The 18,774-nt window shown below is 39.7% G+C and overlaps 1 protein-coding gene across 1 annotated transcript in view; it reads left to right on the top strand.

The window, feature by feature from the left end:
- LOC149979908 (uncharacterized) overlaps positions 1-8,386 on the top strand; it is a 34,430-nt gene extending 26,044 nt beyond the window's left edge. Inside the window, exons 2-5 of the mRNA XM_090188743.1 lie at positions 1,240-1,292; positions 4,833-4,920; positions 6,713-6,966; positions 7,137-8,386. Coding sequence (XP_090044869.1) covers positions 1,240-1,292; positions 4,833-4,920; positions 6,713-6,966; positions 7,137-7,234 — 493 coding nt within the window. The 3' untranslated portion in view covers positions 7,235-8,386. The remainder of the gene's footprint in view (positions 1-1,239; positions 1,293-4,832; positions 4,921-6,712; positions 6,967-7,136) is intronic.
- The last annotated feature ends 10,388 nt before the right edge of the window (positions 8,387-18,774 follow it).

The raw sequence follows: 18,774 nt of genomic DNA on the forward strand, positions 1-18,774 counted from the left end.
CTTCATCTGACCACTTTCTTATTGACTGAGTCTCTGGTGCTTCCTGCTTTAGTCTTTGCTTGAAATCAGGAATCAGGAGGATAGAATTATGGTCAGATTTGCCAAATGGAAGGCGAGGGTGAGCTCTGTATGCGTCTCTGTGTGTGAAGTAAAGGTGGTCTACAGATTTTTTTCCCTCTGGTCGCACATTTAACTTGTTGGTAGAAATTAGGTAAAACAGATTCAAGTTTCCCTGCTTTAAAGCCTCCGGCCACTAGGAGCGCCGACTCTGGATGAGCATTTTCTTGTTTGCTTATGGCCGTATACAGCTCATTGAGTTCGGTCTTAGTGCCAACATCGGATTGTGGTGGTTAATAGACAGCTATGAAGAAATATAGATGAAAATTATCTTGGTAAATAGTGTGGCCAACAGCTTATCATGAGATACTCTACCTCAGGTGAGAAAACCCCGAGATTACCTTAGATTTCGTGCACCAGCTGTTGTTTACAAATAAACACCCCTTGTCTTACCAGAGGCCGCTGTTCTAAAAACACTCCTTGTCTTACCAGAGGGCGCTGTTCTAAAAACACTCCTTGTCTTACCAGAGGGCGCTGTTCTAAAAACACTCCTTGTCTTACCAGAGGGCGCTGTTCTAAAAAGCGTAAAAACCCGCCAGCTGTATGTTATTCATGTCGCCGTTCAGTCACGACTCAGTGAAACATAAGATATTACCGTTTTTAATGTCTCATTGGTAGAATATAGGTGATCGTAGTTTGTTTATTTTATTTTCCATTGATTGTACGTTGGCTAATAGGACCGATGGTAAAGGGAGATTACCCGCTCGGCGTTGGAGCCTTACAATGCACCTCGATCTTCGTCACTTTCTCTTACGAATGACAGGGATGAGGGCCTTGTCGGGCACCTGAAGTAAATCCTTCCCATCCGACTCATTGAAGAAAAGTATTCCCCCAGTACGGGGTGAGTAATCGCTGTCCTGATATCCAGAAGTTATTTTCGGTAAAAAATGTACACACAATAGCACAATTGGTTCGTAAAACGGCAGCCATCTCCTCCGGCGCCATTATCTTCATGATGTCCTTTACATTTGTACCAGACTGGTGAGTGTAGTTCATTTTCAAAGTGACCCTGTAGCTATTACTATAGCAACACCAGAGGGAATGACCCTGATGGGCAAAGAAGAAATAACATCCTTCTCTGTGTCTCTGTCTCTCTCTCTCTCTGTGTCTCTGTCTCTCTAGGTGTACCAGTTCCATCATGAGGTCTCTGTTGGTCTGTGGAGTAGTTCTAGGAGGTGAGACATGTGCATCCTCATTTGAATCTCCTGATATTATAACGGGTATCAGTGTAGGCGTGCTTCGTAAATTATTACTATATAAATACCTGCTCTGATGATGAGGTAACATTATAAACACTACAATATACAGTGGGGATAACAAGTATTTAACACACTGCCGATTTTGCAGGTTTTCCTACTTACAAAGCATGTAGAGGTCTGTACATTTTATCATATGTACACTTCAACTGTGAGAGACGGAATCTAAAACAAAAATCAAGAGAATCACATTGTATGATTTTAAAGTAATTAATTAGCATTTTATTGCATGACATAAGTATTTGATCACCTACCAACCAGTAAGAATTCCGGCTCTCACAGACCTGTTAGTTTTTCTAGAAGCCCTCCTGTTCTCCACTCTACCTGTATTAACTGCACCTGTTTGAACTCGTTACCTGTATAAAAGACACCTGTCCACACACTCAATGAAACAGACGGCAACCTCTCCACAATGGCCAAGACCAGAAAACTGTGTAAGGACATCAGGGATAAAATTGTAGACCTGCACAAGGCTGGGATGGGCTACAGGAAAATAGGCAAGCAGATTGGTGAGAAGGCAACAACTGTTGGCGCAATTATAAAAAAAATGGAAGAAATTCAAGATGACGGTCAGTCACCCTCAGTCTGGGGCTCCATGCAAGATCTCACCTCGTGGGGTATCAATGATCATGAGGAAGGTGAGGGATCAGCCCAGAACTACACTGCAGGACCTAGACAATGTAGAGAGCTGGGACCACAGGCTCAAAGAAAACCATTAGTAACACACTACGCCGTCATGGATTAAAATCCTGCAGCGCACGCAAGGTCCCCCTGCTCAAGCCAGCGCATGTCCAGGCCCGTCTGAAGTTTGCCATGACCATCTGGATGATCCAGAGGAGGAATGGGAGAAGGTCATGTGGTCTGAAGAGACAAAAATAGAGCTTTTTGGTCTAAACTCCACTCGCCGTGTTTGGAGGAAGAAGAAGGATGAGTACAACCCCAAGAACACCATCCCAACCGTGAAGCATGGAGTTGGAAACAGTAAACAGCTGTCTCTGATTGGGAACCAATTCAGGCCACGATAGACCTACATATACCTAGACATACCAAAAACCCATTGAATGACAAAAACCCCTAGACAAGACAAAAACACACATACGACCTTCGTCACACCCTGACCTAACCAAAATAATAAAGAAAACAAAGATAACTAAGGCCAGGTCGTGACATAAGGCACTATAGAAAAACGGGAAGAAAAAAAAAATCATAGAAATTATCTTTATGTCCTGAATACAAATCATTATGTTTGGGGCAAATCCAACACAACACATCACTGAGTAGAACTCTTAATATTTTCAAGCATGGTGGTGGCTGCATCATGTTTTGGGTATGCTTGTCATTGGCAAGGACGAGGGAGTTTTTATGGATAAAAAGAAACGGAGTAGAGTTAGCACAGGCAAAATCCTAGAGGAAATCCTGATTCATTCTGCGTTGCAACAGACAGTGGGAGTCAAATTCACCTTTTAGCAGGACAATAACCTAAAACACAAGGCCAAATATGCACTGGAGATGCTTACCAAGATGCCATTGAATGTTCCTGAGTGGCCTAGTTACAGTTTTGACTTACACTACCATTCAAAAGATTGTGGTCACTTAGAAATGTCCTTGTTTTTGAAAGAAAAGCAATATTTTTGTGCATTAAAACAACATCAAATTGATCAGAAATACAGTGTAGACATTGTTAATGTTGTAAATGACTATTATAGCTGGAAACGGCAGATTTTTTTTATGGAATATCTACATAGGCGAACAGAGGCCCATAATCAGCAACAATCACTCCTGTGTTCCAATGGCACGTTGTTAGCTAATCCAAGTTTATCATTTTAAAAGGCTAATTGATCATTAGAGAACCCTTTTGCAATTATGTTAGCACAGCTGAAAACCTGATTAAAGAAGCAATAAAACTGGCCTTCCTTAGACTAGTTGAGTATTTGGATTATCAACATTTGTGGGTTTTATGCCTGTACAGCACTTTGAGATATCAGCTGATGTACGAAGGGCTATATAAATACATTTGATTTGATTTTGATTATAGGCTCAATGACCAGCAGCATACCACCCTGCATACCACTGCTGGCTTGCTTCTGAAGCTAAGCAGGGTTGGTACTGGTCAGTTCCTGGATGGGAGACCAGATGCTGCTGGAAGTGGTGTTGGAGGGCCAGTAAGAGGCACTCTTTCCTCTGGTCTAAAACAATATCCCAATACCCTAGGGCAGTGATTGGGAACACTGCCCTGTGTTGGGTGCCGTCTTTTGGATGGGACGTTAAACGGGTGTCCTGACTCTCTGAGGTCATTAAAGATCCCATGGCACTTATCTTAAGAGTAGTTTAGTCAGTTTACAATTGTGAATGTGTTCTCAGTCAACCTACCTGGTAAAATAACAGATAAATACAAAAATAAAGGACTTTCTTCTGAAACTCGTCAGTCTATTCTTGTTTTGTGAAATGAAGGCTATTCCATGCAAGAAATTGCCAAGAAACTGAAGATCTCGAACAACGCTGTGTACTACTCCCTTCACAGAACAGCGCAAACTGGCCCTAACTAGAAAACAAAGAGGAGTGGGAGGCCCCGGTGCACAACTGAGCAAGAGGACAAGTACATTAGAGTGTCTAGTTTGAGAAACAGACGCCTCCACTGTTCTCCACTGGCAGCTTCATTCAATTGTATCCGCAAAACACCAGTCTCAGTTTTCAGCTGTGTTAACATAATTGCAAAAGGTTTTCTATTGATCAATTAGCCTTTTAAAATGATAAACTTGGATTAGCTAACACAATGTGCCATTGGAACACAGGAGTGATGGTTGCTGATAATGGGCCTCTAAAAGCCTATGTAGATTTTCCATAAAAAATCTGCCGTTTCCAGCTACAATAGCAATTTACAACATTAACAATGTCTACACTGTATTTCTGATACATTTGATGTTATTTTAGTGGACAAAAAATGTGCCTTTCTTTCAAAAACAAGGACATTTCTAAGTGACCCCAAACGTTTGAATAATAGTGCAAATTGGCTTGAAAATCTATGGCAAGACTTGAAAAAAGCTGTCTAGCAATGATCAACAGCCATCTTGACAGTTTGAATATTTTTTTTATAATAATATGCTAATATTTTGCAATCCAGGTGTGCAAAGCTCTTAGAGACTTACCCAGAAAGACTCTAATTGCTGCCAAAGGTGATCCTAACACGTTTTGAATCAGGGGTGTGAATACTTATGTAAATTAGATATTTCTGTATTTGATTTTCAATACACTTGCAAAAATGTCAAAAAACATATTTTCACTTTGTCATTATTGGGTATTGTGTGTGGTTGGGTGGGAAAAACATCTATGGAATCCATTCCAAATTCAGGCTGTAACACAACAAAATGTGGAATAAGTCAAGGGGTAGGAGTACTTTCTGGCACTATATGTAAATATGAATATTTAATCTATAATTTTCTCTCTGTCTCTCACACACAGTGCTGTGGAATGTGGTCCATTGTGAGCTGGTCTCGGTGTGTGAGGAAGAGGATGGAGATCTGAGAGTAGACTGTCATGTGGAACCCAGGTATCTATCTATCTATCTATCTATCTATCTATCTATCTATCTATCTATCTATCTATCTATCTATCTATCTATCTATCTATCTATCTATCTATCTATCAAATCTTATACAGTGGCTTGCGAAAGTATCCACCCCCCTTGGCATTTTTCCTATTTTGTTACTCTTACAACCTGAAATTAAAATAGATTTTTGGGGTGTTGTATCATTTGATTTACACAACATGCCTACCACTTTGAAGATACAAAATATGTATTATTGTGAAACAAAGAAAATAAGAATAAATCCACCTTTTGCAGAAATTACAGCTGCAAGTCTCTTGGGGTATGTCTTTATAAGCTTGGCACATCTAGCCACTGGAATTTTTGCCCATTCTTCAAGGCAAAACTGCTCCAGCTCCTTCAAGTTGGATGGGTTCCGCTGGTGTACAGCAATCTTTAAGTCATACCACAGATTCTCAATTGGATTGAGGTCTGGGCTTTGACTAGGCTATTCCAAGACAATTAAATGTTTCCCCTTAAACCACTCGAGTTATTGCTTTAGCAGTATGCTCAGGGTCATTGTCCAGCTGGAACCTCCGTCCTAGTCTCAAATCTCTGGAAGACTGAAACAGGTTTCCCTCAAGAATTTCCCTGTATTTAGCGCCATCCATCATTCCTTAAATTCTGACCAGTTTCCCAGTCCCTGCGATGAAAAACATCCCCACAGCATTATGCTGCCACAACCATGCTTCACAGTGGGTATGATGTCCTCGGGGTGATGAGAGGTGTTGGGTATGCGCCAGACATAGTGTTTTCCTTGATGGCCAAAAATATACATTTTAATTTAATCTGACCAGAGTACCTTCTTCCATATGTTTGGGGAGTCTCCCACATGCCTTTTGGTGAACACCAAATGTGTTTGCTTATTTTTTTCTTTAAGCAATGGATTTTTTCTGGCCACTCTTCCGTAAAGCCCAGCTCTGTGGAGTGTACGGCTTAAAGTGGTCCTATGGATAGATACTCCAATCTCTGCTGTGGAGCTTTGCAGCTCCTTCAGGGTTATCTTTTGTCTCTTTGTTGCCTCTCTGATTAATGCCCTCCTTGCCTGGTCTGTGAGTTTTGGTGGCCGGCCATCTCTTGGCACGTTTGTTGTGGTGCCATAATATATATATATATTTTTTAATGGATTTAATGGTGCGCTGTGGGATGCGCAATGTTTCTGATATTTTTTATAAGCCAACCCTGACCTGTACTTCTCCACAACTTTGTTCCTGACCTGTTTGGAAAGCTCCTTGGTCTTCATGGTGCCGCTTGCTTGGTGGTGCCCCTTGCTAAGTGGTGTTGCAGACTCTGGGGCCTTTCAGAACAGGTGTATAAATACTAAGACCATGTGACAGATCATGTTACAATTAGATTGCACACAGGTGAACTTTTCTAACTAATTATGTGACTTCTGAAAGTAATTGGTTGCACCAGATCTTATTTAGGGGCTTCATAGCAAAGTGAATACATATGCACGCACCATTTGTCCATTTTTATTTTTTATTTATTTTTTGAAACAAGTTCATGTTTTCATTTCCCTTCACCAATTTGGACTATTTTGTGTATGTCAATTGCATGAAATAAAAATTAAATCCACTTAAATTACATGTTGTAATGTAACAAAATAGGAAACATGGCAAGGGGGATGAATACTTTTGCAAGTCACTGTAAATGTATCTATATATCTATCTATAGTATCTATCTAAAGTATCTACAGTAGTATATGTCTATCTTTCTACATAAATTATTTTGTTTATATTATTCTGTCTGCCAGAGCCAATCAGATCAACAGTTATGAGTTCTCCGTGTCAACGGGAACCGTGGAGACTGTCGTCAACACCAACGTGTCTGGCTCCTCCCCTGATGTGCGTTACCGTGACCATAGCTACGTGGAACAACTGGAGCCCTACGGATACCGGCTGACGCTGAATGCAGACACCCATACACACACACTCACCAACACACACACACACACAACCTTCATTTGCAAGATTTCCAAGAACATCGCCTCCGTCATCATAGAAAAAAGTGAGGCTGAGAGAGAGAGAGAGAGAGAGAGAGAGTGAGAGAGAGTGTGTGTGTGTGTGTGAGAGAGACAGTGAATTGATCTCACATTAATGAAAAGCTTGTGATATATAGAGGGTGTAGCAAGTGTGTGTGTGTCTAACCCTGCTGCTGTTGTTGTTATGTGTCTCCAGATGACTTGTTGCCGTGTTCAGCTGACAGGGTGCTGGTCCAGAGTTGTTGCTGGCTGCTGGGTGTACTGCTGTCTCTCTGGGGCCTGCCCCCCCAATGACAGACATACATACAAACACACTTCTCACAAAAACATCTGTAGAGTCAGAACGAATTTGACCCATCTATGAAAAGCTGAGACTCCAACGAACATGCACATTTAACCTGTTTTATTCACAAGAAGTACAAGAGTCGTTAGAAGGTAAGGGGTTCTTCTACAGACAAGATCACAGGAAATCCCGGAACATAGTGTCTATAATACTGTAATAAGCTCACATATTTGCTGTCACAAACTACAAACTCCACACAGTTGTCACCGACTAGATGGATATTCGTTTCCCACTGAGCATTCTGTGCTTACATAATTCTTATAAATTCATTGTTGTGAGGTTTTGCTTGGAGGACCCTGTTGTCTTGATTGGCATTTGAGATTAACATAAAACTCATGAATTGCAACTGTTTCTGTCAAATGCTTTGTGCTCTGTCTGTAACACTGTTGTCCTGAAAAGAACATGGTAAAACACCTCAGTGTGAGGCTAAATATGACGGCTGGAGATAAATGAAAGTACATTTTTGCTGGGGTCCATGGGCCTCATGATAACTTGTATTTATTCTGTAGGCCTGTTCATCTTCGTAACTGAACCTAGAACTGGAAAGTTAACCAATTGATAGTTTAATTAACTGAACAATACTTGTCTGAAGGTAACCCGGTACCAGAATAAAATACAAATGGAAGTATATAAGTACTTTAGTCTCAACAACTATGGTTAACTATGGGTAAAAAATATATATAATAATTTCCTGAGTTTTCTTCCAGTATATCTCGCAGATGTCAGACAGATACTTCAAAACCGTATTAGTTTTGATACATTGTTTCATTATCTGTTTGCCATAGATTAATATGTTGTTCTATGTGTTTCTATGGTCTAATAGCAGTAAGGCCAAATTCAATGTTTCATAAAAATATATAAATAATACAGGGGTCCTAAAATTCAGAATCAAATACTAAATGGTCCTTGGTATGGATTCTTAAAACATTGAATATGTTAGATCTAGGGAATCTGGTTTAACTACTGACTCAACTATATATTATTATAGTGTAACTACTGACTCAACTATCTATTATTATAGTGTAACTACTGACTCAACTATATATTATTATGGTGTAACTACTGACTCAACTATCTATTTAATAAAACTATTATAATTGTAACTACTGACTCAATCTATTATTATGGTGTTTACTATTGACTCAACTGTATTTTATTATGGTGTTACTATTGACTAAGCAATCTATTATAATGAAACTACTGACTCAACTATCTGTATTATGGTGTAATTGATGACTCAACTATCTATTTTTATAGTGTACCTGCTGACTAAAGTATATATTATTATGGTGTAACTACTGACTCAACTATATATTATTATGGTGTAATTGCTGACTCAACCATCTATTACTATAGTGTACCTGCTGACTAAAGTATCTATTATTATAGTGACACTACTGACTCAACCATCTATTATTATAGTGACACTACAGACTCAACCATCTATTATTATAGTGATACTACAGACTCAACCATCTATTATTATAGTGACACTACAGACTCAACCATCTATTATTATAGTGATACTACAGACTCAACCATCTATTATTATAGTGATACTACAGACTCAACCATCTATTATTATAGTGACACTACTGACTCAACCATCTATTATTATAGTGACACTACAGACTCAACCATCTATTATTATAGTGATACTACTGACTCAACCATCTATTATTATAGTGACACTACAGACTCAACCATCTATTATTATAGTGATACTACAGACTCAACCATCTATTATTATAGTGATACTACTGACTCAACCATCTATTATTATAATGACACTACTGACTCAACCATCTATTATTATAGTGTAACTGCTTACACCATAACAATAGATGGTTGAGTCAGTAGTTACACTATAATAATAGATAGTTGAGTAACTGCAGAGCATCTTTACCTGCCGATCTATAAATTACATATCAGTAATCTAGCATGGGTAGGATGGCTATCCGAATCAGGGTTAGTTTGGCAGCTGGGGTAAATAGGAGTGATTATGATAGAGGAAACCAAGTCTAGAGTGAACTTTAGCCTGCAGCTTTGATATGTGCTGAGAGATGGACAGTGTATCATCTAGCCATACTCCCAAGCGATAAACCCTCAGAGGTAGTAATCACACCTGTGGGAGAGAGGCATTCTTCTTACCAAACCACATTACCTTTGTTTTGCAGGTGTTTTGAACAAGGTTAAGGGTAGAGAAAAATTGTTGGACCCAAAGAAACCTTTGTTATAGAGTGTTTAACACAAAATCCGGGGAGGGGCCAGCTGAGTATAAAACTATTATCGGCATATAAATGGATGCGAGAGCTTCCTACCACCTGAGATATGTTGCTTATGTAAATTGAAAATAGAGTGGGGCCTAGGATTGAGCCTTGGGGTACTCCATTGGTGAAAAGCAGTGGCTGGGACAGCAGATATTCTGACTTTATACACTGCACTATCTGAGAGGGGTAGTTAGCAAACCAGACCAAAGACCCCTCAGAGACACCAATACTCCTAATCTGAGAAAGATTTAGGGAGTCCCATTGCTTTAGGACTTGGTCAGGTGGTTGAAGCATGTCCCAGTTTAGGTTACCTAGCAGGACACATTCAGACTTAGTTTAAGGGACCAGGGTTGAGCTTAGGGCAGATAGGGTACAGGCCGGTGCTGATGGTGGACGATAACACACAGCAACAGTCAACAAACAACTATGTGAAAGTTTCATGCATAAAACCAGCAAATCAAATAGATTGGGGACAGACTTGGTATATGGATATGATAAGCAATGTATGTGTTGGAGAAAAGTTTTAAACAGCACTGACAGTGTTAGAGAGTAGGAGGGGAATCAACCCCATAGAAAATCTTTGGAGGGAGTTGAATGTCTGTGTTGCCCAGCAACAGCCCCAAAACATCACTGAACTAGAGGAGATCTGCAGGGAGGAATGGGCCAAAATACCAGCAACAGTGTGTGAAAACCTTGTGAAGACTTACAGAAAATGTTTGACCTCTGTCATTGCCAACAAAGGGTATATAACAAAGTATTGAGATAAACTTTTGTTATTGACCAAATACTTATTTTCCACCATAATTTGCAAATAAATTCATTAAAAATCCTACAATGTGATTTTCTGGATTTTTTTTCTCATTTTGTCTGTTATAGTTGAAGTGTACCTATGATGAAAATTACAGGCCTCTCTCATCTTTTTAAGTGGGAGAACTTGCACAATTGGTGGCTGACTAAATACTTTTTTGCCCCACTGTATATGACCACATGTGAGGTATAAAAGGCTATGTGCATTGTATGATTTTTAGCACTCTCGTGAATAAACTTCTTGATTATTGTAGGCTGGGACTCTGTCTGTTTCATTCAACCAGAATCTTACAAACTCTGGGTTGCCGACTGAGTAGTTTAATTGAAGTTTGGTTAATGAACATTGATAACATCATTCTCTTGACAATTAATGACATAGGAAACATTCATCTCTATGCAGATGACACAGTTTTGTATTCCTGTGCCACCTCAGTGCAGCACCCATTCTTGAACTTCAGCATGACTTTTATTCAATTCAGAAATCACTTACAGATCTTAAATTAGTGTTAAATACAAGTAAAACGAAGCTCATGCTGTTCTCTAGGTCATTTTGGTGATATTGTTTACATGCATGCGGCAACCTGTTTTTAAACCCTTCTACGCAGTCTACCATTCAGCAATACGTTTTATCACAGGGGACAATTTTAGGACTTATCATTGTAGTCTGTTCATGGACCTCTCTGTCTGTAAGAAGAGAGCTGCATTCTCTTATTTATTTATTGACAAAGAAATCTTACAGAAACGCCCTCTATATGTAACGTAATTAATTAAGATAAAAATCATAAGTTACCAAACCCGTTCATAGGAATGGATAACACTAGAGATCCCTCCAGTCTCCACCGATTTGGGAAAATCTGTGTTTTGTTTTTATGCCCCTAATTTGTGGAACATTCTGTAGAGTTCACTGCAGCTAGATGTGATGGTGCCACTCAGGCAGTTTCAATCATTGATTGAGGACCTCTATGTTGTTGAATGTGATTGCTTTTATTAAATGTTTATGTTTTTATTGTGCTGAATTTGATTGTTCTAGACACATGTATGTTGTTCTAATATTCTGTTTTTATTGTAATGTAATAATAATAATAATAATAATAACAGGGCTCTCTTGATAAAGAGATTTTAATCTCAATGCGACTCCATGTTTAAATAAAGGTAAAATAAAAAATAAAAGCTGTGACAGCCGCTGTTTACTTCTGAAGATAACTTTAGCGCCGCCCTAAAAACCTGATTCAAATTCAACACAAACCTTCAAATAGTAAGGGAATTACCCCCCTGAAATGGACAAAAATGAATGGCAAAACATTGGCATTGGACAAACCATGTACACGATGTCCAATACCACCCAATGTGGCGTTGATTCGTCCAAAGTTGATTGCAAATGCCATATGGCAAGTGCCAGTTGTAACACTTCAAAAATCCAACAGGTGGCGAATGCGCTCCACCGGGGTTTTTCATATTGTAAGGGAATACCCCCCTGATTTGGACAAAAATTAATGGCAAAATATTGGCAATGGACAAACCATATACACGATGGCCAATACCACCCAATTTGGCGTTGATTCATGCAAAGTATATTGCAAATGCCATATGGCAATTGCCAATTGTAACACTTCAAAATTCCAATAGGGGGCGTGTGCGTTCCACCGGGGCTTTTCATATTGCAAATGGAACCCAAGTCAACATCCAAAAGCAAAATTTTGAAAAAAGAATAAAAAAATAAAAACACGTATCACCCCTTAAAAAAGTGCTTTCTGGACCTTTTTTCGAAATTCTTTAAAATTTTTTGTCAATTACACATGTGTAAGAACTGTATGAGTATACTTTTGTCATCATCATTTGTTTTGTTTTTAATTACATGCGCATAAGGCATATGTTTTGTCCATTTGCAATATGATTTCATAGGAAGTCAAAAGTCAAAAGTCAAAAATGTCAAAATTTGGTAAAAAACTTCACACATCCTTAAAAAAGTGCTTTCTGGACCGTTTTTCAAAATTCTTTCGATTTTTGTGTCAATAACACATGTATAAGAACTTTATCAACATACTTTAGTCATACTTTATTATCATATATATATTTTTTTTTTACTTGTGCATAAGGCATATGTTTTCTCCATTTGCAATATGATGTCATAGGAAGTCAAAAGTCAAAGTCAAAAGTAAATATTTTCCTCCGTGCACCTGGTGATCTGAAATGTGCAACTGGTGACCTGAAATGTGCAACTGGTAATCTAAAATATGCAACTGGTAACCCAAAAAAACATTTTTGGGATGTTTTTTTGTTTATGTTTCCTTACTTTTTCAAAGTCACTGTGCATTTGCAATATGTTTTAATGGGCAGGTACCATCACGAATTTGTCATGCTCAAAATTCAAACTTTACTTTGCTCAAACTATACCTTTGTCAACTTGTGATCTAAAATATGCAACTGGTAACCAAAAAAACATTTTTGGGATGTTTTTTTGTTTATGTTTCCTTACTTTTTCAAAGTCACTGTGCATTTGCAATATGTTTTAATGGGCAGGTACCATCACGAATTTGTCATGCTCAAAATTCTAACTTTACTTTGCTCAAACTATACCTTTGTCAACTTGTATTATCATATTTATTTTTGTTTTACTTGGTCATAAGGCATATGTTTTCTCCATTTGCAATATGATGTCATAGGAAGTCAAAAGTCAAAGTCAAAAGTAAATATTTTCCTCCGTGCACCTGGTGATCTGAAATGTGCAACTGGTGACCTGAAATGTGCAACTGGTAATCTAAAATATGCAACTGGTAACCCCCCCAAAAAAATTTGGGATGTTTTTTTGTTTATGTTTCCTTACTTTTTCAAAGTCACTGTGCATTTGCAATATGTTTCAATGGGCAGGTACCATCACGAATTTGTCATGCTCAAAATTCAAGCTTTACTTTGCTCAAACTATACCTTTGTCATCTTGTGATCTAAAATATGCAACTGGTTACCCAAAAATGTTTTTGATGTTTTTTTGTTTATGTTTCCTTACTTTTTCAAAGTCACTGTGCATTTGCAATATGTTTTAATGGGCAGGTACCATCACGAATTTGTCATGCTCAAAATTCAAGCTTTACTTTGCTCAAACTATACCTTTGTCATCTTGTGATCTAAAATATGCAACTGGTTACCCAAAATTTTTTTTGATGTTTTTTTGTTTGTTTCCTTACTTTTTCAAAGTCACTGTGCATTTGCAATATGTTTCAATGGGCAGGTACCATCACGAATTTGTCATGCTCAAAATTCAAACTTTACTTTGCTCAAACTATACCTTTGTCAACTTGTGATCTAAAATATGCAACTGGTTACCCCCCAAAACATTTTTTTTATGTTTTTTTGTTTATGTTTCCTTACTTTTTCAAAGTCACTTTGCATTTGCAATATGTTTTAATGGGCAGGTACCATCACGAATTTGTCATGCTATAAAAATCCTGCAGGAATGTGAAATTGACTGGCCCGATGAACTCGGGATGGCTTTGCAGTGATTCTGGGTCATCTCAATCGCTCGTTTGGGTTGATTTCAGAATGTCGCTTTTGGTGATGTTTTTTCACTATAGAATCATATTGCAAATGTACAAGAGTCAAGTGGACAAGAGTCCATCAGTCAATTAGATATCATTCTGACCACCAAACTGATACAAACTGACACCAAACCCACTTTTTCCAACTCGTTTAGTAGCCAACTATTACATACTTCAGAGCTGGCCCAAAATTCACAACGCCTACGGTTCAAACCATAAAAAAACCATAAAACACGTAGTTACGTTCTAGCTGCGGGTCCATTTCTTATGTTATGTGTTGGCCTAGCTGAGGCGACCCCGAATCCCAAGTTTCGGCTCGATAGGTCATTTGGTGTCCGAGAAAAACCCTAATTGGTGCTGAAAATCCACTATTTTCCACGACTTGCTACGGGGTCCTTGAATGAGCTATCGGACAGAAACGCTGGGGTCTGTCTATATGGGCCGAGACGTTCGCAATGCACCTAGTCTTGCGACTCTGGGACATTTCTAAATGTCGTCATTTTCGTGATGCAAAAATGAATTGAAGTTATAGTTCTCGGTCCGAGAACCTTCTAGAGCCACGTAACTCACCACGCACCATCGACGGGAGGTCTAGAACAGGTTTCTAAAGTTTCGGAACTCTAGGTCTGACGGTTCTTTCTTAGCTCCAACAAAGCTAACTATTGCAGCCACTGTCTGTCTCTACGCACCCCAATACGTCCCTCCTTCCAAGTTGTGTTTTAGTGTGATTTTTTTTTCCTTTGAATTTTTTTGGGAAAAATGACTGATTTACAGTTCATGGGGGTTGCCTAATCACATATGAAGTTTTGGAAAGATCAGACTTTTTTAACCCTTCGAAACAGCCCCTGAGACACCAATTATGGCACTTCCGGTTGGCACAGGAAGCTATAAATCAACACATATCCTCATTGGGGTATGCTGTTACAGAATCCTGAGTTTTAAGTCCTTACGTTAAGAATTGACTGATTTACACAGGGTTGAATGCACTATGTCTATCAAACTGCAGGCAGGGTATGGGTAAACACTTTTAGGGTGATTTTAACCACTTCCGGTTGGTCCAGGAAGCTTAGATTCGACACAGGTAGACCTCATAGTGGCCTGATGGACTGGTACCGAAGACAGGTTCATACGGCATTCATAACCCATATAGGCTTCAGGTTGAATTTTGTGGTGCAGGCAATGTATTCCTATGGGGAGAGATGACACTGTAATCTGTGAGATCAAAAAACACTGTTAAGGGTTAATGCCACATGGTCAAGGTTAGGCTTGCACGGATCGGGAGGACCTTAGGAACATTCCTGTGGTGGAATTTTTCTTCTCACTCTAACGGTTCTCTCACTCTCACCCAAAATCAAATGACATTGTGGGGCAGGCTTCATTTTGGGCCTACTATTCTAATGGTCGCTGCTCCTAGACCGAGCGAGCTACGGTCAAGCGGGATAGCTCGTTGAACTCAGCACAGTCTGGAGACTTGATTGATTTCAGAATGCCATTTTGGTGATGGTCCCTCTCTGTTTAAACATATTGCAAATGTACAAAAGTCAACTAGCAAGTCAGTGTCCATCAGTCAATTAGATGTCATTATGACACCAAACCCACTTTTTCCTACTCATTTAGAAGCCAACTATCATATATGTCAGAGCAGTCCCATAATTCACAGCGCCTTTAGTTTAAAACATAATAAAAAGGTAAAACACATAGTTACGTTCTAGCTGCGGGTCCAGTTCGGACATTATGTGAAGTCCTATGTGAGGCGACCCCGAATCCCGAGTTTCGGCTCGATAGGTCATTTGGTGTCCGAGAAAAACCCTAATTGGTGCTGAAAATCCACTTATTTCCATGCCTTACTACGGGGTCCTTGAACGAGCTATCGGACAGAAACGTTGGGGTCCGTCTCTATGGGCCGAGCCGGTTTCAATGCACCTAGCCTTGCGTCTCTGAGACTTTTCTAAACGTCGTCATTTTCGTAATGGTCAAAATGAATTGAAGTTATTGCAAATGTACGAGGCTGTTTCTCGGTCCGAGAACCGTCTAGAGCCACATAACTCACCACGCACCATCGACCGAAGGTCTAGAACAGGTTTCTAAAGTTTCGGAACTCTAGGTCTGACGGTTCTTTTTTAGCTCCAACAAAGTTAACTATTGCAGCCACTGTCTGTCTCTACGCACCCCAATACGTCCCTCCATCCAAGTTGTGTTTTAGTGCGATTTTTTTTTCCTTTGATTTTTTTTGGGAAAAATTACTGATTTACAGTTCATGGGGGTTGCCTAATCACATATATGAAGTTTTGGACAGATCTGACTTTTTTAACCCTTCGAAACAGCCCCTGAGACACCAATTATGGCACTTCCGGTTGGCACAGGAAGCTATAAGTCACCACATATCCTCATTGGGGTATGCTTTTACAGAATCCTGAGTTTTAAGTCTTTAAGTTAAGAACTGAGTTATTGTGTTATTTCAGAAAATCATAGAAAATCACAGAAATGTCGCAGAGCTCCGCAGCACACTTTAAAAAGATTCGTATGAACACCCTGCAACTGGATCTGTAACTGTTGAAAGAAAAAAACGCCTATTTGTGACCATCACCAATTTGTCATTGTTCCGTTTCTCTTAAATGACGATAGATAAATGGCTGGTTCTTTTTTTATTGACACCGGAGGCTCCTTGACTTTGACCTGAAGTGGAAAAATAATTTCTCTACTTCCATTTTAAGCCTTTAATCCCATAAAAATGGCCGTAACTCAAAAACCGTCGAGGCCTAGACGCCATCCCGTTCGGGGCCAACTGCACATTACGCCAAACCTACGCTCACCAAGTTTCGGCTTCAAAATATTTTCCGTTTTTGAGATAAGGCGCCGTCGTGACTCGTGATGTTTTGCCAAATTGCCATACGATTCCGTATGCCATCTGGTGGGAATTTCCGGGACGGCGGAAAAACGGTCCAAAACTTGTTTATTTTATTTAACGGAAACCGAACGTCCGACAAAGTTCATTCGATGACTTCCCGGTAGGTCCGGCCCTACCGCACGGCCCGACGCCGACCGCAAATTTTACAAACGATTTCAGACGTCTGGTAAGGGACCGTACATTTGCAATATGGACTTTCTCACTGATCATACACGAAATGCCGAAATGTTCCCTTAAGGTATGGTATGTAATGACACATTATATAACTCTTTATAGTGTTTTATTTACATTTTATAGGTGATACGTTGGACAGATCAGGTGAAAAAAATATTTTCCCCACACGGCTCCCCCTTTCACTATCACGCAGTAGGTTTCACTTCCCCATCCACCATTTTTAAAAAGACCCGACGGAGCTCATTGTCTTCTTCAATCATGCAGAGACGGGCAGCATGAAGGTCTTGTCATTGATTTTGCTGGAAAGGGGAGAAATTGTGCTTTACAATGGTATTAATATTACAGTTGACCTGGAAGTATTACATTTTTTGGTTGCTAAAATAAGGTAAATTGTACTTTACAGATCGATGTACAAAAGTGCGTTAGTTACCGTTACCCTTCATGAATCTGAAGGTAGCTAACCAACCAGGTTCAATGTTAGCTAGCTAACATTAGGTCATATCTAGCCAAGCAAATGGCTCTTTCTTTCAAAATTAGAAACGTGTAATATCAGAAAATGTAGCAAGCTAGACTATCTTACCCCTATACATCATTCATGGATGGGCTCGTCTCCTATCGGATGCCATGGTTGCCCTTAGGTTAAAGATGTAATCCAGAGACAGGTGTTTTCTCCACCTCCTTAGCTATCATACTCTAATTCCACTGTTTTCAAAACTCGGTCCTTCAGAAAGTGGAGAGCAACAATTATGCAGTTTTAATACACAATAGAAATTTTAAAAATCTGCGTTAGACAGGATTACCTAGACATACTGACCAGGTCAAATAGATAGAAGCGTGCTATATGTCAGACCAATCCAAACTCATCTCTCGGCATGTCCAGGCCACTCATTATCTCAGCCAATCATGGCTAGCCTGTCTAGGAAAGGCATTCCGCTAGCGTAACCCCACAACAACATTTCTCTGAAAAGGCAGCGTGCAAAATTCAAAAATATTTTTTCGAAATATGTAACTTTCACACATTAACAAGTCCAATACAGCAAATGAAAGATAAACATCTTGTTAATCTACCCACGGTGTCCGATTTCAAATCAAATCAAATCAGATTTATTTATATAGCCCTTTGTACATCAGCTGATATCTCAAAGTGCTGTACAGAAACCCAACCTAAAACCCCAAACAGCAAGCAATGCAGGTGTAGAAGCACGGTGGCTAGGAAAAACTCTCTAGAAAGGCCAAAACCTAGGAAGAAACCTAGAGAGGAACCAGGCTATGTGGTGTGGCTAGTCCTCTTCTGGCTGTGCCGGGTGGAGATTATAACATAACATGGCCAAGATGTTCAAATGTTCATAAATGACCAGCATGGTCGAATAATAATAAGGCAGAACAGTTTAAACTGGAGCAGCAGCACGGCCAGGTGGACTGGGGACAGCAAGGAGTCATCATGTCAGGTAGTCCTGGGGCATGGTCCTAGGGCTCAGGTCCTCCGAGAGAGAGAAAGAGAGAATTAGAGAGAGCACACTTAAATTCACACAGGACACCGAATAGGACAGGAGAATTACTCCAGATATAACAAATTGACCCTAGCCCCCTGACACATAAACTACTGCAGCATAAATACTGGAGGCTGAGACAGGAGGGGTCAGGAGACACTGTGGCCCCATCAGAGGACACCCCCGGACAGGGCCAAACAGGAAGGATATAACCCCACCCACTTTGCCAAAGCACAGCCCCCACACCACTAGAGGGATGTCTTCAACCACCAACTTATCATCCAGAGACAAGGCTGAGTATAGCCCACA

Source organism: Oncorhynchus mykiss, chromosome 10 (genome assembly GCF_057628025.1).
Source record: "Oncorhynchus mykiss isolate SJ-2025 chromosome 10, ASM5762802v1, whole genome shotgun sequence".
Classification (NCBI taxonomy): Eukaryota; Metazoa; Chordata; class Actinopteri; order Salmoniformes; family Salmonidae; genus Oncorhynchus; species Oncorhynchus mykiss.